Source organism: Oryzias latipes, chromosome 2 (assembly GCF_053564925.1).
Source record: "Oryzias latipes strain Hd-rR chromosome 2, Olatipes_Hd-rR_3.1".
In the NCBI taxonomy this organism is placed as follows: Eukaryota; Metazoa; Chordata; class Actinopteri; order Beloniformes; family Adrianichthyidae; genus Oryzias; species Oryzias latipes.
The window spans coordinates 15,128,664-15,154,534 of record NC_136238.1 but is presented as its reverse complement, the minus strand read 5'-3'; the positions used below and the strand labels follow the sequence as shown (position 1 = coordinate 15,154,534).

The 25,871-nt window shown below is 41.9% G+C and overlaps 1 protein-coding gene across 19 annotated transcripts in view; it reads right to left on the bottom strand.

The window, feature by feature from the left end:
• tns1a (tensin 1a) overlaps positions 1-25,044 on the bottom strand; it is a 119,984-nt gene extending 94,940 nt beyond the window's left edge. For 10 of the 19 annotated variants that reach the window (XM_078933322.1, XM_023964928.2, XM_023964932.2 and 7 more), the window contains exon 1: positions 24,306-25,044. In XM_078933322.1, coding sequence (XP_078789448.1) covers positions 24,306-24,401 — 96 coding nt within the window. In that variant the 5' untranslated portion in view covers positions 24,402-25,044. Of the gene's footprint in view, positions 1-4,226; positions 4,318-16,496; positions 16,768-24,305 lie in introns of those variants that run through there. The other 9 variants (XM_023964926.2, XM_078933336.1, XM_078933353.1 and 6 more) reach the window with 4 other exon arrangements.
• Positions 25,045-25,871: the final 827 nt, after the last annotated feature.

The following is a 25,871-nucleotide window of genomic DNA, read 5'->3' as shown; positions in this document are numbered from 1 at the left end:
ATTGTCCATTATATTCGGATCAAAGTTACTCTTCTTCAGAAGGGGCTTCACCACCGCCGTCTTACAGGCAGAAGGAAAGACACCTGTCTGAAGAGAGCAGTTTATATAACCCTTCAGGAGTTATATATTGTTTCTTCACAGTTTTCACTGAGGCCTCTTGCTGGATAAAACCAGTCTCCTTAAAAAATACACAATAATGGTCTGACACAGCCAAGTCAACAACAGAGGACACACCAGCAGATGAAGGTGATGAAGTCCAGGGTGTGTCCTCTGTTGTGAGTCGGCTGTGCCACATGCTGGGTAAAATCCATATTTTTTAAAAGATTTAAAAACTCAGAGGCAAAAGGATCGTCCAGCTTGTCAACATGAAGATTAAAATCTCCAGTTATTAAAATCCTATTGTGCGTCAGAACGATAACGGATAAAAACTCTTGGGACTTGGTGGTCTGTAAACAGTCACTGCTAAAATAGATGGGTTGCTGAACAGGAAGGAATGATGTTCAAATAAGGGATGATCATTTAATGTAAAGGTTTCCGTTTTGATGCCTTGTTGAGCAATTGATGCTGTTCCACCACCTCTTTTACCTTCCCTTACAGAAAAGAAAAAAATTAACATTAGGTGGAGAGGGAGGCCTCAGAGAGAATAGCTGGTACATAAGTACCAAGCCAGGTTTCAGTTAAAAACAAACAGTTCAAATCATGGTCAACAATCAGATCATTAATTATAAAAGACTTGTTTGAAAGAGATCTGATGTTTAAAACAGCCATGTTCAGTGTAGCAGGTGAATCTAATGACGATTTTCCTGTTAATTTTGTTTCTGCATTTGGTGTCATGTGTATAGGATGCAGATATCTAACAGAAGGAATGCGTGACTTTAAGTGTGAACGTTTATGATCTCTGCCAGTGATGGGTACTGGAATAAAGGATTTGGAGGGAATATGTGTGCTCAGGAGCAGTGGAGGAGTGGAGCGGCCGTCGGGTAGCGCGAGCGAGGAAGAGGAAGAGAGCTGCGTGAACGTGTGAAGGGGGCGTGTCTGCAGCTGTAAAAGTCGACCAGAGTCTGTTATGGGATGGTCGATCTTGTAGGGGACACATGAGCGCGCCAAAAAAGCCTTTTTTTTCCCCCTAGACTAAAACCACCTATTTCCATGTAAACTTAATTAAATTTGCGTTAGGGCACCTCTACTATCCTGTCATCTTGCTGGAGGGGGGGTTGCACGCGGGGGAAAACAACGAAGAGGTGGAGAGGAGGGGGCGGGGCTTAGACTCACCGCTTATGATTCCAGACCCGCAACAAACTAACAGCTAGTTCCTAATAAAAAATAGTTGTCATCCGAAAAATTAATAGAATATATAGGGTTTACTGGATTAAAAGAAAAAGAAAGGAGTCTGCATCAAAGTGAATTTGTTTCCATCATCTCATTCATCATACACCTCTGGGTGTTTGACAGATGGAAAAGTCTTTTCAAGGTTGTGGAAAATGGACAAAAGATCAAAGGAAACATAACGCTCATAATTAATTATGATAAATAATTAAGTAAATATCCTGACAGCATTTTTAATCAATACAAGTATCGGCAAAGGAACTATTGGGATATATTGGCAAAAACATTTTTTCTAACACACCTAGTGTTGCGGCTCCCTGTGCTTTCATCTCAGTGGGACACTGATCCAAATGGCTCTGTGCAATCACCGCCACAGGGGTTCCCAATGCCCCATTATGTTTGTTTTTTAAATAAAGATAAACCAATGGCCACTCTGCTGACATGACAGCAATTCATATCCGCCATTTAAGAGGGGTTACCAGTGAACCAAACCGTATCCATTCCATGCCCAAGTCACGAGATTTTGACTACTCTGACATTTCGCACCAAGCGTCTTCTAACTGTAGGTGGCAGGCATGCGCTAGTTAACAGTCGAATAAAGACAAAGAAGTAGCATATATGTGTATATATATATCTATATATATATAGATATATATATAAAAGCAAAAGGAAGGCCTGCAATTCAGCTGGGGTACAAGAGGAATTTAAATGGATGCTTGGGTTATTTGTCCCAAAGGTAGTCAACAAAGGATCAGCTTAGACGATTAGTCATGTGCAGCAAAATCATCACCTCGTCTGTGAAGAGGACTGTTGATGAACCTTTGGAGCTTCATCTTTAAGCCACTTTTCTAGTGGCTTTTTCAAACTCTGGTCCGTCTTTTTAATGCTGCAGTCAATTTGGCTCAAAGCTTTTACCAAAGTATACTTCTCAGCGTTTTCCTTCCTTATCTCCCTAAATCTTAATGGCTTTTGTCACACTGTGACACACCGCCCGCTAGAAACACCAGAAAGGAATCATGGCTGACCTTGGCTGCCCAGAGCCGCGCACAGCATATTAAAACAGGTAGCTTGAACGAAAATGATTCCCCGCCATCCATCTCAGAAATGATATATGTATTTTTGTCTGTCAGTTTGATGGCGGCAGCTCAGACAGACAGTTTTTGTCTACACATAGTTTAATTAAAATAATGTAATCTGATCTAATGACGATTATTGAAGAATTGACTATAATAGAAGAATGGCAGGTGAAAACAATTAGAAGAAGGAAAACAAATGAAAAAAATGATGGCAGCGTTTTTGGTCAAATAAGGAAGCTTTGACTTATTTATGCACATTTTACCAATCTTAAATGAAAATTAACACAAATAGATGAATTTTTGTTCATATATAAGAGTATATCTAATTGGATTTAGCTTCCAAGTTACTCTCATAGACATCTCCTCCAGTGGAAGCCTCGGCTTGGTTTATAAATAGCATTTAAAGCACCTCGGTGCCACTCCACAGCCCTGATGTTTAAGATGACCTGGCAGAAAACCGCCGGGTGAACCAATCACGCGCCGCCAGCTGTGTAACAGCCAAGTGCCATGGTTACCTGGCTGCCACGGCAACTGGGGTCAACATGCCCTGTCACACAGAGATGCATGGCATAAATGAGAAAGACAAGCATACAAGCAAAGCACACTGCAAGAAGACAAATGACTCTTGGAGAGCTGCCATTTCATTTCTGGGATCAAAGCGGTTTTATCAGGTGATTAAAAGAGGGAAAAATAATAGAAATGATCTGAGCAGAGTGATTTTTCCCCCTGTATCTATTCAAATATCATTGATTACTACTGTTTTACTACTGTATTTTCCAAACTAGATGGCGTACTTAAATTCACAGTGGGCCTTATGTAAGGATTAATTCTGGTTATGCTTACTGATGTCAAAGCAATTTTGAGAAATACGGTCCTCTGTCAAAATGTCAGTTTGTTTTCATTACAAGTTCCAAACAAGTTTAGCTGTGATTGTGAATATTTTAATATGGCTAACACGTAGCGGTGTCAGACTGTAATTTTCTTTTGTTACATGTTACTAACAAGGTTGAGAGTTAGTATAGTCACAGTAACGTTGCTTTTAATGATGTCATGTTTTTTAACGTGTTACCAACAAGGCTGGGTGTTTGCATAGTCACAGTAACTTTGGTTTTAACGGTATCATGTTTTTTAACGTGTTGCTAACAAGGTTGGGAGTTATCGTTGTCATAGCAACGCTTGTTTTAGCAGTGTCAGTCTGTATATTATTTGTTACTAACAGGGTTGGGAGGAGGTCGTGTTGTCACAGTAACATAATGGTATAACCTCTAACATGGCTAGCGTGTCGGAATGGGTTTTTTACATATTGATAACAAGGTTGGGGAGTTTCAGATATGGGTAATACGCTAACATGGCTAACGCTTCTAATGTGGTTGTCTCTTGGCAACACAAGTTCAAGTCACAACTTTTAATAAAAGTCTATGTAAACGTGCGTAAATCCTCATTTTGGGCCTCCATGTTCAAAACTCTTGTGTTTACACGTAGTTATGCACATTTTTAGGACCGTTTAGAACCGTTCTTGAGGCACTCAGATTGGGTAGTGACCTTTGGATTTGCCTGACCAGAGTTAAATGACACCAAGTCTTTAATATATATCGGAATGGCGCTGAGAAATAAAAAGCCTTGAGCAAGATTAGCGAGATTTACATGGCTTTGACATTTGGCACCAAGATTCTTCCAACTGTTTGTGGCTGACATACACTAGGAACCAGTAGAACAAGATAAAGAATCCACTCTTTGGTCATTCAGTTTAAAAAACATGGCTAAATTCACATACAGAAATGCGTGTTTTAGCGCGTTCTTGAACATGCATCATATGACTCTTTTTGTCTCGCTTTATGCATCTTCCTGAACAGTGTACCCTATATACTGCATGATACAGTTTGGGAAATAGACCATTCATTGATGGTATGCCTTATCATTGAGTCAGCTTCATAGTGTGGAAAGTATGGCAATTATGACCATCCTTGACTGATTTTATCTTGTTTGAACCCATTTTTCAAGGGGGACTTCATTTTCTTTTGCTCTTGAAAGTGCATCCATGACTCCAAGTAGCTATGCAAAAGATCAGTCAACAGAAAAAGCCCCCCAAAAAATAGAAATCATGAGTTTGTCCTCTGTTTCGTGTTAGAAGACTCCCAGGAGGGATCAGAAAGAGAAAATGGGAAAAAGGGTCATGGATGGAGACGGAGAAAGAGGCGGAGTGAAGGAAATGAATGTAGACAGAGTCGAAAAGGATGAGTTAGGGCGAAGAGGGTGAGCGGTCTTGGATCTGAGGATGGAGGAAGAGGAGTGCGTTTGTAAGTGCATGCGTGTCCGGACAAACAGAGAGGAGGCCCAGTAAATCAAGGCTCGATGCTCTCCCAGTTGCACTTAGCTAATGAAAAGCATCACTACGCTGCCACGACCGCGACCCCACTTAGAGCCAAGACATGGGGGGAGTCGGGGTACAATTCTCTCAAAGGCACCGTTCTGCCCTTCTGCTCAGATGTAGATGCGTAAATTTGCGCTGGCAGGCAAAAATGATAAACCACAAGCTAAGAAAAATGTTTTTTCAGGAACATATTTTGGGTTTACTAAAAGGATCCACTGTCTTTTAGGTTGGTGACCCATCATGCACAGCTCCATTACTGCTCTACGTTGATACAGAGGACAGAAACTTGAACAGGATCTTTTGGGGCGATTGGACTTGTATACCTAAAAAACGTAGTTTTTGGCCATGAACACACATAAATAAATTAACAATTTTAGTCACATGAAAAGAATTTAAATGTTTGAAAAAAAGAATTGCAAAAAAACTATTATTAATATAAATAAAGTTTAGCCTTAAATACAAAAGGGGTTTATACAAATATACCCCATGTATGTCAGAAGTAAGAGTACAATCTGTCCAACACAAGAAGCCTTCAGCTTCATTTGCTCAGCTGCTAATAATAATGGATTAGATTTATCTGTGATTTTCCAGACACTCAACCTGCTTACATTGTGGCCATTATTCATTCACTCCTCATTCATACATGGTGACGGTAAGCTACTGTTGTAGCCACAGCTGCCCTGGGGCAGACTGACAGAGGCGTGGCTGCCAGTTCGCGCCTACGGCCCCTCTGACCATCACCGGGATCATTCATACACATGCACATGCCAGTGGAGCCACACTGGAGGCAAGGAGGGTGAAGTGTCTTGCCCAAAGACACAACGACAGTTGGCTGGGGGAGCGGGGATTGAACCGCCGACCCTTCGATCATTGGACAACCTGCTCAACCGCCTGAGCCACTGCTGCCCTGCTGGACAGGACCCAAGTAGATTACAGTATATTGTTGATTGCATAATAATCCGGAGTTTGGAATTCATTTAAACACTTTACGGACTCCAGAGAAGTTCAACCAGTTCAACTTTCAACGTGTGCGAATTTTGCATGTACAGCCCGGAAACAGACATAAAAACTTGTGTAACGACGTCTGATCGCGCGAGGCAGGACTTTAAGGCAGGCGTAGGACTTTAAGGAGTTAAAAAAAACGTTTTTAAATTCATACAAAATGCTTGGGTCTCACTTTATTCACCCTTATGTGTTGTTAAGTGTACATTACAACCTGTCGCCTGCAGAATGCCCATAGAAAAAAATGTGTTCAAACCTTTTCCCCTACAGGGTTACATTGTGGTCTTTGACTTTGCATTTTGTTGAAGCCCATCTTAGTGCTTCGTAAAGGTTTGACCATATTTCCCCACCAAACAGCACATATCCAACACTAAGGGTGGTTGCAATTAAGGCTTTATTTATATCATAAGCTTTTGAGATTTTCCTAAACTTTTCTCTTAACCCTTTAACTCAGATGCTTTATCTTTCAACTGCTTATACAATTAACGGAATTCCAGCAGATTCCGAAGCGGAGAAAAGCAGCTTTGCGCTGCCGTGCGACACGTTATAGTAGTAAAGTATTTACGCAATGGACGTAAAAGCAGCTGCTTTTCTCCATGTCAGAAACCGGTGATTTACGTTGATCGCATAAATGGTTTGTCACTTTAGGTGTCACTGGCAACATCTCCAATGTAGACAAGCAGAGTCTCAACAAATTGGATCCCAACATTAGCCTCAAAAGGACTTGTCCAAGAAAAAGTTGTCTGTATTTCCCACCTTATTTTAGAAAATTAATCCCAATAAGAGCATCCTCATCCACAGATTCTGCTAACGCTAGCTGCCTTTTAGCTCTTACATCTGGTTTTGAATCCCAAATACACACAAAACCACTCATATACATATACACAACATCCCCACATTGATCTTCATTCCCATATGCAAGACCAACAGGCGTCCTCCATTGTAGAAAGCCACACATGGTTTCGTTTACGGTTCAGTGAGAGGGAAGCCTTTCTGCATGGATTGGAAGAACGACTTGAAAGCACAAAGTGAGACGGGTTGGAATTTAGATGTACTGTAACGTTTTTGCGTAGTGATGTCATTTGACTCAACCCTATTGCTTGTTCAGTCAGTGGTCCCCTGTGTCCCATAAGCCTTTCCAAGTGGCAAAAGAAATGCAGATCTTAGGACATTTAAGAAGGACGCCAAGGCTTTTCTGGACACAGAAAAACTCACACTTTTCCATAAAAACGTCCCTAAAGTTGCCTTCTGCCACAGTGACTGGTCTGTTGAGGGATAAGGTCAACAAGGGGGAGCAAAAATAAGTCATTCAGAGGAGTGAAAAAGTAACACAAAGAGCATAAAAACAGCTAAAATGCTGGATGACAGGACTGCAGGAGGTGAACATGAGGTAAAGTCTGCAGCAGAAAATTCTACCCCCCCCCCCCCCAACCCTCCCCAGATGAAACACCACAACCACACCTGCTTTCAATTTCCGCTAAATTGGAAGTCTGTCAGAAACAATGGGCGCTTTTGTGAGACAGGGAGCCGGAGAAAAGAAAGACAAGAAACAAGGACACGAAAACCCTATAATGACTTTTAAGGGTTTTTTTAATTAAAAAAAAGTGTCCCTATTTCCAATAACTGTATTTTTTAAAGAATAATTAGTTGTAAAATAGACAGACAGCAGGAAAATCATTAGCTCAACTTGCATATATGACACTTTTTTAAGATCTACCTTTAATACAAAGGGGTAAAGGCGCCACCATGTTATGATATTAAAGATGTAAAATTATAAGAAAAATAATGGCAAGAATACACTTTTGTCAAATTATGAAAAAAAATCAAATATTTGCAAAATTAAAGTTGTGATATTAAGACAAAAAAGTAAAAATTGTCCTAAATCAATTCATGAAATTATGAGAAAAAGTCAAAGATAAGATTAAAGTTTTTTTTGAGAAAAAAAGTCATAATTTTATATTATTATTTATTTAATGAGAAGAAAAGACTTAATGGTATAATAAAAGTCAAATATTTACAAGATTTTGGTTGAAAAATAATTTTTAAAAAGTTGTAGTCTTACAAGAAAAATGTGAAAATACGGCAAAAATTTACAAGAATAAAGTCAAAATATATTGGGGAAAAAAGTTAAAAATGGACGAGAATAAACAAAAAAAAGAGATACAAGTCGTGGTTTGAAACAAATTAGATGGACAAAGTCCAAATTTTACAAGAATAAAATCATTATTTCGTAGAATAAATACTCAGTAATGCAATTTTGAGCCTAAATTCCTTTATTTTTGTCCTCCATCATCTGAAAAATTCAACAAAAAGACATTAAAAACACTAAAACTGCATTTTCACCAGAGTGGGCTTTTGATATATTGGAAATTTAAGAGTAAAGTGATGATAGACTCTTTGCATGAGGGTTTTTATGGGACTGAACAAAGAATGTCAATCCCCGTTCAGATAGATTCTTGCATCCTAGAGGAGGAAATCAAAGCGGAGAGAGAGAAAACTCTTATCAAGATAGTCACTGCTCTGGTTATATCCCCCCCGAGACCTACTTTGCTGTGATTATGACTACATCAGTGATTGCCAGCACGAGAGTACCCATAATCATTACTGTAGGTTAAATAGGCTTTGAAAATCCATAGACACAGCAACTGCACAAACAGTCTTGACAGTGAGTGGAGGAAAAAAAGCCTATGTTGAGCCAATTTTGACCCCCCCCCTCCCCAAAAGAAACTGCCTTTAATAACTTGTAGTAAACTAAAATGTGTTTTTTTTTCAACATGCTAGGGTATAAAAGTAAAAAACACACATTCTGTGTTTATAAAGACTAAATCCTTGAGATATCCTCTGACCAGGACAGTGCATTCAGTCTATTTGATCATGTTTGCAGTATGATCAAAAGCAGGTGAGGACAGAGGCACAAACAGATCAATAAGCTGTGATCATTAAGTCTGGGGCGCTGATGATCATTAGTCTGCAGCTAATGAACTTAAGTGTGCCGTGCTTGCTAATGAGCTCTTCTGTCTTTGGGTCAACCTCAGGAAATTAAAAGAAAAAAAAAGTAGAGGAGACTCTGCAAACGAAGAGAAGTAACAGCTCAGCTTTTGTCAACCGAAAGCAGGGAGACGTGCAACTCATGTGAAGTGCAAAAACGTTAAGCTCACGTCACTATCTGCACGTGATTTTGCTTATTCTCGGTTTTAACTGCGTTAAAAATGGTCTATGGGGTTGCTGGAGCCTATCCCAGCTACTTTAAGGGCAAAGGCGGGGTAAACCCCTGATAGTTCGCCACACCACAGAGACATCACACACACTCAAACTCAGACCTAAGGGACGATTTAGTGGAGTGGAGGCACATTAAAAGGATCCAGCTGGGATTTGAGCTGGTGCCTTCTTGCTGAGAGTCAGAAGTGTTAACCTCTACACCGTCAAGCAGCCAACATCCCAACAAGTGGAATATTATTTACCCTTCAAACACCGAAGCTTTAGCTCCTGTGTCAGTTTTCTTTGAATTACCGTAACTCTTTAGCCATTTACAAAATGTACGGAATTCCAACGGATTCTGAAGCCGAAAAAAGCATCTGAGCAAACACTTTACGAAAACGATGTACTTACACAGTTACTTTAAACTGACGCTTTGCGGCCATATGTATATCAGATTGTCAGAATCAGTTGGAATTACGTTAATGGTCGAAAAGTTACGACAGTCCACAGAGCAATTCAGCGACAGCTACACACATAGAACGTTTTAAGGCAATTCAGCCGCAATTACTGAAAAATCCACCAATCAGAAAAACACAGGCAAACGCAAAATACAACCAATAAAGCCACAGTTAGCAAAAACACAAACACAACCCCAACACCATTTTCTAGAAACTACAAAAATGTATAAATCAACTGGACTGTTTATCAATGTTTCGACTTCCAAATCCAGAATTCAAGGTAGTTGAATTTAGCTATAAAACCCTGACACATAGTAAATAAAAATTCCAAATTAAGATACCTAAACCCAATCAAAAAGCTCCACTAGATTCAGGTCCTAAACTAAAAGTCCTAAGAAACCCACACGGCTGCTATTATTTTTGAAGAATAGAAAAAAAATGAAAATTTGAAACAGCTTGTCTTTTAGTGTTCCCGTCATTCATATATAAACTTTTTTTCTTTTTAGTGATTTAGTGGTTAACTTTTTAGAAATAAATAAAAATGTATTGCTTTAACAGTTTCTGTTCAGAGAAAATCTGGAATTGATTTTGATAATGAAAATTAAAATATTTTTTCTGATGTTTATAGCTCAAGAAAGATCATCCCACCAGAAAAAATGACTAACTTTATGGACAAAGATCCAAGCTTGATAAGGAGGAGCGGGGGCAGAGTGGTGCACATAGCCCAAGGGAAGCGCGCTAAAGCTGGGTCACGGGCTAGCTGGAGGCTGCCTGACAGTCCAAAGGGAGACAACCAATCACATCGCATAAAAATCACCTGGCAACACGGCCAGAATCGCAGCCACCCTCTTTTGGGACAGTCCAGTAATGCGTGTGCATGCACGCCAACATACAAACGTCTGCAAACGAGTGCAAGGAGGGGGGGGGGGGGGGGGGGGGGGGGCTATGAAGAAAGCTGCAGGGATGTCTGTGTGGCAGCAGAGCAGGACACACCGTCCCATTGGAGGCTGTTAACCGAAACTAGGTCTGAGTGCAGTTTCGTGTCATTCTGTGGTGGACATGCACATCAAGACCACAAATATCACCCGTCATGCTGGACGCATCCACTCTCTCCCATCAGATTGGAAGCTTTCCTTAAATCTCACCAAATTTATAAACACCAAATCAGTTCATTTATGACTCCAAAATCCCCCCACATATGTAATGGTATTTCAAATACACGCCACAGAGAGATGACACACGCAGAGGCGTGGCAGGCGGTAAGCGTCCAATCAAAGCATGATTGATTTTCCCGGCTCCCTGGGGAATCTGTTCAGTCAATAAGAGACTCTGTTAGACATCTGAACACTTGATGGATCTGCACGCTTGCTTGACTTTCTTACAGCTGGAATGCAACACGGATTGAAGTGAAGTTGCATCGTAATGGCAAATGACTGTTCAAAATAGTGCTGGGCGATACCACATTTCTAAGATTTGATTTGATTACTTTTAGTCTAAAACATCAATCAACAAAGCGATTACTGGTCATTTCTTATTTGCATTTTTTTTTTTCTAAAGCAGATTATTTTTCATTTTAGAAACAAATAGGATAATAAAAACTGACCAGGTGACAACTTTATTGTGCAACATTACATAAATCATCCACTCATTTCGTGGTCTGTTGTTGCTAAGGGTAACACACACAACTCGCGGCCCCCTCTGGTCATGTGACTTGAAGGAGCAGTTAAATACCTTGTTGACAGGGGGCGATTTGAGCACAAAAAATTTGAGTATTTTTACAGAAAACAACTACTTTCATCTTCTCATTTATTAATTAGTAACTAATACTTTGATAAAGTAGTCGATAACAAAATTGGTAATTTACAGGTACCCCCGATCACTAGTTTAACACTATCCAACGAATAACTTTCAGATAAATAGGCTCCGTGCACGTAACTAAGGAGATCTACTTCCGCCGCCTTGAGTGTGAGGCCGACCATTTCCGGTTTGCGACTTCTATAGCAGCGACACGGCAGATTTTGATTGCGAAAGATGGCATATTTCACCCGTTGTCTACAAGGTCTCCCAAAAATCGACGTGAACGACATCTGCAGGATTGTCGACCAGTGCGTGGTTACATGGGCAAAATATCGTGTCGAAAAAACCGGAAGGAAATGTGTCCCGTTGTAAACAAACCTTTGCTGTCACATATTTATGCAGCAGCTGGGTAATATACGAGGCGATCTTCCAAACGTGCTTTTATTAATGTTATGAATATTATGAAGTGCCTGTCCGCTCATCATTTTATATTTAATCCTTGTGGTCAGTGCTTTTCTTGTGGAAGAAGTACGGAGCTGGAAGAAGAACCCAGTGTTAGGAGAGGCTAACAACACGGGCTAACAACATTAGCCTATTGATGGACACAGAATCCAGGACAAAACATGCGGGAAATGCTGCAATCTGCATCCTGGCTGCACGTAAATGTCTGGGAATAACATCAGCCTTTATTTTGTCGGGGCACAACTAGAAACATAATTCCATGTGATTTTTTTGAACAGTTTTTAAGGAGTGAGCGGCATTTCTGCTCTGAAAAGCTCACACGCACTGTGTGCTCTGCTCTGTCCTCGCGAGCCCGGCAGCCGCTAACCCAGATCGGCGGGTCGGCTCGCAGTCCGAATTCTCACACATAACAAAACAACAAAACGCACACGCAACAAAGCACCCTCCCCTCAAACACATTAATAAATGTGGCTGCTCTGCTCAGAGAGGTTCACTCGGTCCACTGGCACCGGAGCCCAAACGCAGAGCTCGGTTGATGCCGGGTCCAGACGTCAGTGGACACACATCCCTCTGCATCTCCCTCATAAGGGGTGAAAGAGAGGGGGGAGCCAGCGGGGCGAGAGTGGAGCGGCGCTTTACGCGGGGCGTCCGCAGAGCAGCTGATCGGCCCCGTATGAGCTCCAATGCTTTCTCTCAGCGAAACACCGTCTATGCATGACGTAACCCAGAGCACTAGTGAAATACGATCGGAATGACGGTTTACATGCTCCACGATCGGATAAACGATCGGTATAACCCACCTATCTCGATCGGAAAGAAATTTTGATCCGAACGACTCGAGTCTGAACGGGGCAAAGTATTCCGAACGGCGTGTTTATGACGCATTTTTCTTTCCGATTGCTGCAAAAACGAAACACGACTCGTCTTGCTTGGGGTGAAGTCCTCCCCCCGTGTTCACCATCCATTCGGCTCTCACCGACACATTATACTGGAAAGCTATGAAAGCTTTTAGTACTGTTGTACTTTGACAAATTCGCACACGGGTACACAACAATGTTGTGATGTCTTTGTCACGCGTTGAAATACCAAACGCCTGTCCTTTACCCGAAATCCGCTCCTATTTACTCAAAACTAGCAACTCAACAAAACTCCCCACAACAATAACACGACCAACAGGAAGTTGTCGGCCTTGCACTCGAAACACGGAGGTTAACCGGAAGTTCTATCGTGCACGTAGGCTATTATGTTGAGCTAAGATTATTAGTTTTTTCTTCAACTAGTCTTAACATAGCTTCATGTTCTCCCCTTTTCTGTGAGGTCTGCCAGAACCGTCAGTGATTTTATATTGAGTTAATTCAGTCTCAATGATCAGAAATGTACACAACCTATTTCACAAATACACACGCTCTGATTCACAACTGTAAATGTATGCAAACGTGCAATATACATTTGGAAACACACACGTGTTTCACACATACACACTAAATGCTTCACACATCCACAATCATTGCTCCTTTCAAATGTGCATGCAATGTTTCTGAAAAACACAATAAATGTTTCAGAAATGCACAATTGATGCTTCACAAACATAGTTTTTTGTAATATGAAATCACAGATCATAGGAAACTGCAGAATGTGCATTTTACAAACCCCCTTTCATATGTGAATCTCCCCACAATTGTAAGAGTATTACCCGCGGTGAATTTTGAGACTCCCCTGACGTAGCAGGTCGACTAATTTCATCATTGGCTAGTGAATCTGTCAATCAAACTCATCAGCAAAGCAGGAATGTTCGCTTTCAGCCAATCAAATGGCCCCTTAGATTTTCTCTACACTTTCACACTGATGGCGGAACTGAAAGTACACGGCACACAAGAATGGCAGAAAGGTAATAAAGTCAGGGGTCACCATAGCGAATCAACTTCCACTGATTTGTGCAGGTGGTTTTGCAGAGATTTTTATGCAAGATTCTCCTTCTTGCACAACTCTGAATTTTATCTGGGCTGGGGACCAGCATAGAGAGACCCGGACTTGGGTCCCCTTGTGGCTACATGGTTAGGCTGTTGCGTAAAGGGGATTGACCAAGGATCCACACTGCATGACGCTCATATTATTAACATTTGATACTTGATCAAATTTTTCTATGAAAATTCCTGAAACAGTGTTATGTCTATTTTACTGATATAGTATTATTTTTTTTTATCATATCAATGACTTTTATAAGTAACATAATCTGCATATATTTTGGATACTTCATTGGCATGTTGATTTCTAAAAGTTATTTTTTACAAAATAATTTAAGTAATTCATCTTTGTCATGTGCTTTCCAGGAACCGGATATTGATAAATCATGTAATAAAATGGTTACGGTAGAACAGGGGTGGGATTATATAAGTTTGCTTCCTTCCACTCCCTTTCAAGCAATATTTATTAATATGTTTAATTATACTAAGTTTGATTAGTTATTGTATGAATGTATAACTGATGATTGTATTGTTTTTGTGTATTATTCCTACTTGATTGCTTGAAATAAACCATTTCAAATCAAATCAAATCTCTCCTGGAAATGAAACCCCGATGTCCCATGTGCCAATCCTGCACTTAACCAAGTTTTATACGTATAATTTTATATGTATTTTATTTATTTATTTATTTTTATCATTTTATATGTATTTTATATATAAGTTGTAGATGCCCCAGTACAAACCCTTGATGCTGAGATCCAAGCAAGTGTCTTTTTAATCATGGTACCTAGTAAAATACTCTTTTTGGCCAAAACCCACTTAACAACAACACCTAAATACCACAGGCTTTTTAACACCGTAATCTTTTAACCGTTTAAGCGATCAATGTGCATCAGATGATTCTGACATGGAGGACAAAGGCTTTTCATGTCAGTAATGCAACACATTACTTTACGTCAAGTGTGGCGCAAAGCCACTGAACCAGCTGATTCACATTGATTGCGTAAGCACTTTGCTACTTTAAAATGTCGCACATTTCTCCGCTTTAGAATTACATTGCATCTATGGTTACCGTAGACGTAGCCTAGTATCCCTTCTTTTTTGCCGTCATTTTGGCTAGCCGGCTTAATCCTTCAACATCGTAGATTTTGCCGGCGACATCTAAATAACACACGCTCTTTGACACACCGTAACTTTCTGGCTGTTTACGCCAGCGGGGCCCAAATCCAGGCCTTGAGGGTCAGCCTCCTGCTGGTTTTCCAGAAACCCTGCCTTATCTGCTGTTGATTACCTGGATCAGGTGTGTTTAGCCAATCAGGAGCTTCAATGGCAGATTGGTTGGAAAACATGTAGTGCAACGGCCCTCAAGGCCTGCATTTGGGAGGTCAATGTGAATCCACTGATTCTGACGCAGAGAAAAGCAGCTTTGACATAAAGTGTTGCATAACGACGCAAAGCCATTTTCTCCCCGACAGAATGTGCTAATTCAGGTTGATTGCTTAAAAACTTCATTTCCATAAAGTGTTGCATGTCAGCCAAAAGGCTGCTTTTCTACGCTTCGTAATCTGATCGGAATTCCGGTAATTCCATAAACTGTTGTGGCTGTTGAAAGGATGTGAATGTTCCAATGTTCAAGGGTTGAGAACAGGTCTATGACTGTTTCTGAATATGTGATGGCCTTACATGGTCCATCACTACCTGGGAGTGTCTTCAATTTCCTGTTTGTTTTTCCGCAAACGAAAGAGGTTCAAACCCTTTGGCCTTTTTTACTGAATTCAACACGTTGAGTTGTTTGATAGTTTCCCAAACTGCTAATAAACCAGGACTCACAATACTAGTCAAACTGTGTGTTATTAACCAGTTAAAAAGAAACAAAATCTTTATATAGTCTTGTGGAATCAGCCAGCCTTTTCAGGGTTTTTTTATGGTCAAATCTAATATTTGGCCTTAACTTGATAAATAATTGATGCCCTAAATTTGCAGCGCTTTCTTGGAAATGTCCTCTTTGCTCGCTACACCTCACAACATTTTTGCTCACTCTTTCCTCTTCAACGCTTCCCTCTTTTTATTCAGCAGTGAAAGGACGATGCCGCATCGGAGGCCTTGCATCTGGACGACTCAATGTCTTGCCTTACATGTGAAGTGCGTGGGAGCTCCTCTCCACCCTGCCTCTGTTCCCTTTGCATTTAAATGGTTCTCTTCTGCATAGCAAGCTTGAGGAAAGTAGGGCAGATGCCTCATTTACACTCGGGCGCTATCCTTTTGTGGCGTTTTCTGCAACACAACAACCAACGAATCGACTTAACTGAAAGTCATTAGGGTTGAAGATTCTGGAAACACCAAGCCCAGAGGGCTGTGACACACGTGTGTCAATCGGAGTGTTTAAGTTGTCTTTTTGTGACTGAGCACAACAAACACGAGAAGGTCTGGTGTTTGAGTCTTGGTTGGTCAACTACAACCATTCAGGGGTTTGCTGGCACGGAAACCCCCCTGTTCCTGACATAGTCATTCCCAGATAGAAGCAGAAAAGTGAGCAGTGGCAGATTAAATTATACAGGAGAACCCATAAATAGCCGCTACGCAGAGGCAGCGTGGACTTGAAAACACAAGAATACACAGATGCATGGTCAACGAGATAAGGATCCAAATGTCGGACTGTTGATGTCAAGAGGGTTCTTTTCAACTTTGAACCGACACAAATACACAAAGAAGCCAACCTTTCAACGATGAATTCTTACAAGCTCCACCCACTTTAGAGGAATACTTCCCTGGAGTCACTTACACCATCTACAATCTCGTTCTAAATGTCTTTGTCGTATGTCTTTGCACACTTGTTTCTTACCCAGAACAAGCAGGACAGGCAAACCCAGGTCCTGGCCCTCCCAGCCAGAGCGGAGGGCAGCGATAGAGAAACAGAGGGCATCCTTTACTAAAAAAAAAAAAGAAAAAAAAGGTGCCTCGGGTTCTTAGATCCAAAATCCACAGAATTCCCAGAAATTCCCTCCGCTCGGGTTTCGGCGACTCATATCCACGCCAGATGTGAGGGATGCACAGAAGAGCGCTCAGGGTTGTGTTATAGCCGCTTCGTCTATCTGATGGTCTCAGTCAGTCTCCTCTATGGGAGCTCCCGCCCCTCCTTTCCACTCCGGCTATTTCTCCCTCCAATTTGCTCACTCACTCTTTCTCTTCAAGAGTGGCAACTTTACTCCACCAAGCAGCTGGAGGGAAGGTGGGTGGAGGTTAATGCTGGCCTTTACTTCTCCGTCTTCCAAAACTCTCCTGAAATGGTCCTTGTTCCCTCCTCCTTTGCTTTATCGTCTATTTACCCCCCCACACACACACAAACACAGAAGAACGCTCTATTCATTGACCCCCCCCTCCTTACTTCCTTGCATACCTCACCTCTCCTTCCCTCGACCTCGTGCTCTGAAGCGTGCTCACATATGTTCGTGCTAATGTCACTTCAATTTTTCATCTGGAGCCCCTTCCTGTTTCCAGATCTGCTCCTGTGAGACAGCAGCAATGCTCACAGAAGTTAAGTCATCACTGTACACATTACGGGAATATGTGGTCAAAATATGAGGTAAATAAACCTTCTGTGCTACCAAAGTTTTCCCTGCTTGTAAAGCTGTGATAATACTTAATTTCCAGTTAGAAATTCTCACTTTTTTTTCTTTTCTTTCATTTCATCTGCCAGGTATGACATTCTACTCTACTCTCGAGCTTTGTTCACATCGCCCTCCGCAACGAGCGTTCAAGCGACCACTTCCTTTCGAAACTTCCACGTTGAAAACTCTCAATTTCACGCATAGCTACACAAGTTTCTATTGCCGTATGTGGGCTGCATGGACAAAACACGTGTCCATTCAATGCACGTTCCAAATGAAACCAGGTCTAACTTTGACCAATCAAGGACTCAGATTTGGTAGTGACAGCTGGATAACACACACAAATTGAAATTTGATCATGGAGAAATGATTAATTGCGGTTGGTGCCCGGTCAGAATTCAATGACACCAAGTATTTTATATATCCGAATTCTATGTATTCATGATCCTTTTGACTTTATGTTCCGCTTTTTCAATTTCTGACACGAAGCCCATCGAGACGACCGTTGTTGTGAATTTGGGCTATACAAATAAAATTGAATTGAATTGAATTGAATTAGAATAAAGCTGATAAAGAAAAAGCCTTGGGCAAAAAGACCACTGGGTCCTTACAAGCTGACGTTGACCAGTGAGAACAGCCCCTTCCAGGAAGAGTCTGCGCAGCCAGCACTGCCCCCAGGTTAACACATACACACACATTCTCCAGAGGGCTAACTAGTAATTAGAAAGAAAACGCTTTCATTTTAGATGCAGAATATGCACATCCAACTTTACAAAACTTTACAACGGCTACCAGCGTCTAGGCTCTGAGGATTTATCCATCTATGGTCCAAGCTTATCCCACCTGGATAAACACGTCATCTTCCCCTAATCACCAAAAGACTATGGACTATTTCATGCACATTTTCGTATCACAAAGAAATTTTTCTTAACATTTCAAAGATCTGTCCTTGTTTAATTCTTTTTCAAAGTTCAGTTGCTTCCATCAGGCTGCTTTTCTTCATGTTCAAACTTTTGTACTCTCTTTTCCATCACTGTACCCCTAAATCTGTGTTTTTCCTATCTGTGCGTTTGCATACACATAATGCAAACACTGCATTATGTGTATCTGTGTGGCTGTATGAAGCTGAGCACTGAATCAACATTACACCACTGGTGCAGGCACATTACATCACTCCAAAGTCAGATCCATAAAGGGCTAAGAGCCAATTCATTTCAAGAAAACACCCTCTATTGATCCACGCTGCTCTCCATCACTTCCACTGTAACAGTTACCTCGATCCACAGGCCAACCTGACATATAATCTCTGTGTGTGTTTATGACCTTCTCTTTCTCCATGCGTGTTATATTTACATAATGTCAGCAAACCAGGCAGCTCTGGTGAAAGCCCGGCGAGTGTGCTGTAAGTCATATTACCTCCTGAGTTGATTCTTGAATTGGTTTGAGTATGTGCGTTTGACGGACAACCGTTTCCCCGCAGCTGGTTCTTCTAAACTGGGTTGCTAGCAGCCTCTAGTGGTGTCCTAACCCAAGAGCACACACAAAACTGGACAACATGAGGTCTTTTTATAACTAAAAGCAGTTTTGCGATGTTGACTCATTTGTGGAATGCAAATGGACAGGAAGACACAACTTGGTTAAGGTTAGGAAACTCACAAAACACAACAACTCGCAGCAAAATCCATCACAGAGCAGAAACTACTAGAGAAAGAGACTTTAAGTTTAGCACAAATGGATGTGTTCCACATTGACTTTGCAGTCTCCTCTCCCAGCACTGGGGAAATCCATCACATTAAAGCTTTAATGCTGTAATAACAAAGCATCTATCATTCTGAACGGTGGCCCAGAGCTTCCCATTCATGGCATAAGACAAGTTGAGAGAGTTGGAGAAACGCGACGAATGATGACGCCGTGCGTATGCTTCAGAAAGGAGGCAAAGAATAAGGGACCAGTCAAGCAGAGGGGTTTCCCATCATGCTGTTGGTGGCGTCGAGTGCTGCCCGATGGGAAATTTGCAGATGGAAGCGGAGGGGGGGGGGGGGGGGGGGTGACCATTAGTTAAACAGATACAAAGGCGGGTAAATACTAAATATATAAGTGACAAGCAAAGAAGAAGGGAAGGGGACAAAAGAGGAGGAAATTCAGTCCAAGGCCACTCATGAGGAGAGGCAAGATGAATAAAAGAAGATGAGGAGAAAATCAGTAAAAAGGAGGAAGGATCCTGAAGGTAAAAATTAGGGCAAGAGCAGAGCAAATTATGCATGAGATCATTGGAACAGATGTAAAGAGTGAAGAGGAGAAAACAAAAAAGGAAGAGAAGGTTTCTTGTCCACTGAGTCTCAGTAGTGTCACCATAGAAACGAAACAAAAAAAAAACCTTCATGACTCCCTCCCCATTTCCCACATACATTTACAATCAACCCCCCCCCCCCCCCCCATCTCCTATAGTAACCCAGGCCAGGCCTGTCATGTGGGGTCTACGTAAGCCACGTTGCCATAGAAACTGAAAACCTCTCGGCAGCCCTTGGAGGGAAAACATCACCTTAACTCTCCACTTTCACTTCCCAGTTGGCCATGTGACCAGTATTAAGACTGCATTTGGGGGTGAATTGCAGGGAGATACCCAAAACATAGACTTCAAAAACTATTACGGGCAAGTCAACAAAACAGGCAATGATGGAGAAATTTTTCAGCAGTTGTGTCACAGTAAATTTTTTACTCTAAAATTGTTAATTTTATGCAGCTGCAACTTAAAATAGACAAATCAGATTCTATGGCATTAAAAAGTTTTCTAGATGTGCATGTTGTACATACATTTTTACGGTGTTGGTCTTTGAATAAAAAGTACGACTGGCAATTATGTGGCTAAAATGAAGCAAGTAATGCAAGGGTGTAAGTGGTTGATGGCCACTTAAGTGGTCATCCCAGTGTGTGCTTTGTTGTGGTATTTAGTGTTTTTGTCACCTAGTGTTCAGAAGACCCGTCTAGGTTGAATTATGACAGGTCATGCAGATCAAATAAAATCAAACCAAATCAAATCAAATTAAATCAAAGCCACTTTATAGTAGAGAAAAACAATCATCAGTGAAATTAATACAACATCCATACTAAATGTCACAAAACAGCTGTGTCTATTTGTGGTAGGTGTTTTATGGTCCTAATATCAGAGGCCTAGCTAAAATTGTATGGGCCAAATATATGTGCCATGTCTTGAAGTTTCCACAGACAATTCAGACACTGATCTAAATTGGCGATGGCATATGCCATGCATGGAAGCCAAATGTGGCCCAAATTTCACAAAACAGGTGATGGTCATAGTAAAGGTCCTACAGTCCTTATACGCACTAAATATCATAAAGCTAGTTTAGGTTGGGTAATGGAAGCGGTGGTGCAGAGGTAAAGTGGTCGACCTCTGATCCGAAGTTCACAAGTTTGGTTCCTGCACTCTCCACCCATGTGTCGCAGTGTCCTTGGGTAAGACACGGAATCCCACGTTGCTCCTGGTGGTTATAATTTGGCACCAGTATTCAGCAGCAGAGTGAGAATGAGTTTGTGTGCATGGGTGAATAAGACTGTGACTGTAAAATGCTTTGGGCCTTCTAAGAAGGTAGTAAAATGCTACATAAGTGTACATGATTTACCCTTTAATGTGTGTCCTAAATACATTTTGGCCAAGAGCCCAACAGAAAGGCTGAGTAGGGTTTTGTTTTGTTCCTTTTTGGTTTAGTCTAGGCACCCTTGCGCACTCCTGGTCAAAGCAGTCAATGGAAGTTAGATGTTGGTCTACTTGGATTGAACTATCACAAGCAATCTCTCAATTGGCCTATGACATGTGGTGAATGAAACACATGTCATAGATCACAAGCCAGTCTAGTAATGGACTTAATGGAAAGACTAAGGGTCGCATTTGACCAAAGTGATCATATATGTGTATGTTTGTGTGTGAATAAGATTTTGACAGTAAAGTGCTTTAGGGCCTTGATAAAGATAAAAAAAAAAAAAAAAAAAACAGTTTATGAATGTAAACCAATGACCATTGTACCATATGGAATTCATTCTAACAATTTTTGCTTTTCAAGAAAAATATAGTGGAGTTAAAAAAAAAAGTATTATAGTCATTGATTCAGCAAGTTGTCCCACTTAACCCTTATCTTGTGTTCGGATCAAAGCTGACCCATTTTGAATGACGGGTAGTCTGTAAGGTTCATTTGGTACACTTCAATTCTAAGAGACAAACCTAAAAATATATACTTAGTACTGTATAATGTACTGAAGACTGTATAGTGTAACTCTGATGTGTAAAGACAGAGGTCTACTTGTTTCTTTTAGATCTTCATGAGGTTTGTATACATTAGTCCGTTAGTCCATGCAAATCTTCTCAGAAACTGCAAAGTTTTGGGGCCTGTTGCTGGGCAACACGGAATTTCAACTCCATCCAGATTCTCCATTGGATCAAGGTCTGGAGACTGGCCAAGCAACTCCAGAACCTTGACATGGTTTTTACGTAGCCACTCCTTGGTTGCCGAGAGGATGTGTTTTGGGTCATTGTCATGCTGGGAGATCCAGCCATGTTTAATCCTCAACCCTCTCACTGATAGAGTTTTTTGTCCCAAATCTCACCATACACGGCCCAATTTATCCTTTTAAAAATAAAGGGGAAAAAACAGCCCTAAATGATGATATTTCCACCTCCATGCTTCACAGTAGGTATGGTGTTCTTGGGATGCAACTCAGCATTCATCCCAAACATGCCAAGTGGCAATTATACCAAACAGTTCCATTTTGGTCTCATATGAGCACATGCCATTCTGTCAATCCTCCTCTGAATCCTCCAGATGGTTTCTGGATAACTTTACACGGGTCTGAACATGTGCTGGTTTAAGCTTTGAAGTGATTTGAATCCATAACGATGCAATGTGCTATAAGTAATCCTCTTCTTAGTGTGGTCCCAGCTATGTACAGGTCATTGACCAGTTCACATGTGAAGCTCTGGTCTCTTTCAGTGATACCCCACCAGCTGAGATCTTGTATAATTGCTCCAATATTTTATCTCTTCTAACCAAGCCTCTTGCTTATTGTAGATTGGTTCTAGTCTTGATTAGGTCTACAATCTTGTCACTGGTATTCTTTGACAGCTCTTAGATCTTTGTTATGGTGGAGAGAGGGCAGTCTGACTGTTTAAGGCTGCGGACAAGTGTACTGACAACCAGTTTAAACAGGTGGTATAGCTGCATGTATTTAGTCTGCATCAAATAAAATAATAAGAGTGTAAACAATTGAAGTGTGTCTATGATGAACATCACGTACCAAACTCATATTTTTAAAGGGACAACTTCCTGAATCTGTGACTATGTCCAACTATCTCATAGACTAATTTTTGACATGTCTATGTATATTTTCCACTGGAAGATGAATCACACTAAATAAAAAACCAAGAAAATAGTTCCAAAAAAACAACTGTTTGCGGTTATTTTAAATGGCTGGCTGAGAGAGGGTCATACACCTAGTTTATGCCTAGGGCATTATACACGTATAATTACACTCTGTTCATGGGTGATGAAAAATGTCCAAGCACGACAGAGCATTGTGTTTTATGATTGGTGCAGTGGGAGACAAAAAAACAGCCACATCAGGCACAACAGCTGCATTGTTCAGCTTTTTAAAAGCTACTGTTTTTCTTTACAAAAGATGACCCAAAGATTTTTATGACACTCATCTAGACAATACTGACAACTTCCTCAAACGTCAAGCCAGATGTCTTGACATTTGAGCAAACGTTGATTTGTGTAATTCGTGTGATACGGCATGATTAGTCTTAAATGTCTTAAATGTCCAAGTAATAGGCAAAAGATATCATGGGGGGGAAAAAATCCTTTGAAAGGGACAACATTGACCTATAGGTGGAGGATACCCAAACCCCAACAAGGTTATATCCCAGGTAACAGGAACTTGTCCAGCTGGAACAAGAACGGAACATATGTGGCTCATGCAAAACAAAATGGAAAATGCTTTATTCTAGATGTCGGGGAAAAAGGGCCAAGAGGAAAGGAAAGAACATAAAATGGAAGTGTGTGCGTGTAAAGGCATTAACAAGCTCTACACACATTTAAATACAGCTACTGTGGAAAAGAGAGTGCGACAGGGAATGTGTGTGTTTGGGGGGGGGGGGGGGGGGGTGAGCACGGGTGTAGAGATAAGGAGCTGCAGCAATTGGGCGAGGAGGGGGTTGGGACTGGTGTGGGAGGGTGGGTTCTTCAGTCGGTGCTTGTGGGAGGAATTTCTGGGCTGTGGCAGCTGCAGCACCGTGTTATGGTGTAACAAGGAGCAGAATCCTACTGCCAGAGGATATTCGAGGGGTTGTACCCAGGATGCTAAAGTTCCGAAATGATACTTTTTTTTAAAGGTTCCCCCAAGAAAAGCCTTTTAGGGGGTCTCTGCAGCAAAGACCCTTAGCAAGTCGTCTTGTTGAAACTAAGCTGTTATTTTTAACTCATCAGATACTTAAGAAAAGGAATGACTGGCTATTTCATTGGTGGTACCTCTTTGAGTTTGGCCTTCAAATGGAACAAGCATGTCATGACCGATTTACAACCTAAACACAAAATATCTACAGGGCCTTTGGAATAATGATATCCTTTATTATAATTATGCAGCTGGAAATACAAGGTGACCTCATCCCATTAGGAAGACTAGCTTTTGAGAAACCCCCAAAAACTTGACCCACATGCCTCCATATTGGCTTTTAAAAGCTAGCAACAACCAGAACCTGCAGAAAATAATCCCTTCAACGATCAACTCAACTACAGCGTTTTTCGATAAGATCAAGTGTACGCAAGCCATGGTTGAGTGGTGGTATTGACACCGAGGCCTATCCATGAAGAGTGCGGCATGGAGAAAGATTGTTATGGACCCATTCTAAAACCAATGAGCGACGTCTGGATATGTTGAGAAGGGTAGCAACATTTGCATTAACCGTAGAATCCTATAAGTCCGCTCAATCTCTTCTTAGGCTCTCTATCTCAGCGCCCGGACTCAGCTCTTACCTTGTCTCGCTTGGCTCCCCGCAGAGGAAAGAAGCAGGAAAAGAGGAACTTGCCCCAGCTGATGACAGCAGCCAGGCACCAGTTGAGGCGAGCCATGCCCGTCCCGTCTTGTCTGCCAGCCTCTTATCTCGCCTGGCTGTTCTGGGATAGGATCCTGTAACTGCCTTTAATGCGTAAAAAAAAAAAAAAAAAAAGATATCAAGCAGGCAAAGACCACGCAGATGCAAGAGATCCTGCTTCTCCTAGACCATGGAGATGATGATTTCTTTTCCTTTCAGGGGTTTTCAAGCAAATTTGGTTGGTCTGGTTGAGTGTCTGCAATTCCAATTAGTGAGGGCTTCTGGCATCCTATGAAAAAAAAGGCTAGACCTTTACATGGTCTAGAGGGACCTGGAGTATCTAGAGCTAAGGACCGTCTACCCATCTGTCCATCCGTCCGTCCCCGTCTTTGCAGCTCGGGCTGGATGAGTCAGTCCTCAAAGTGCACCGTCGGCCGCATAACGCCAAGAGCCCGTCTCTGATCGACCACAGTGCTACACGCACGCATGCTGGCATACCCTCGCTCGCAGTCTCCCACGGAACACACACCTGCAAATGCCCAGACTCTCCGCCAGCTAAAAAAGCCCCCCGTCTGAGTGCATGGCTGCCTCTCTCCAAGGCGCAGGTTCCCCTGGCGCTTGCGCTCACACACTCCGGTGGCACACACTTGTGCGCCTTCTTTTGCTCGGTGCCGCTTTATGTCTTTGCACACACACACACACACACATGCACCGATGCTGCAGCACTTAGAGCGGGAGGAGGGGAGCAACTGAGTGAGGAGGGTGTAGAGAAGGGGAGAACTTGGAGGAAAAAAGAAAGAAGCAGCATGGATTACAGAATGGGGTTTTGGGGGGTGGGTGGGGGCATATTCAGTCAGTGTCGATGTTCCAGAGTTGAAACCGGAGTTAAAGCCTGAGAGAAGAGGATGACACCAAGAAAGGCATGCATCAAGTAGCGATGGAGAGGGGCTGAATGCCTGGAGTGAATGAAACACCAGGAGTGGAGGGGAATCACAAAAAGGAAATCTGAAACAGAGGAGGTGTGTTGGAGAATACTGAGCAGACGAGTGGCGAATGCACACACATGGGCGCACAAGCAAGCAAAACAGACGTGCAGCGGCTGATGCGAGGCAGGCGCAGGGTGAGGATTGTGGTGTGTGTGCAGAATTGGGTCGAAGGGAGTGAAGAAGGGAGGAGAGGAAAAGAGGATGGAGGAGGAGAGGAGCGGGGTGTTGAATCATTGTGTCTTGGGTGATTATTTCCTGCTCTCTCTTTCACACACACACACACACTCACACACACACTCGACTGCAGGTGGTGCACAGGCTCGTTCACTCTGCTGCAGTCTCTCTACGCTTCAGTGGGAGCACATTTTCACTGCAGAATGCTTTTCTCTGCTACACCCCCCCCCCCTCCCCTCCATCCCGTCTCCATACCCTAACCCCCCCCCCCCCCCTTCCACCCAGCACAACGTCGCCACACCAACGCAATCACAACACATTTAAGCAACGAGCGGAAAAAAATAAGG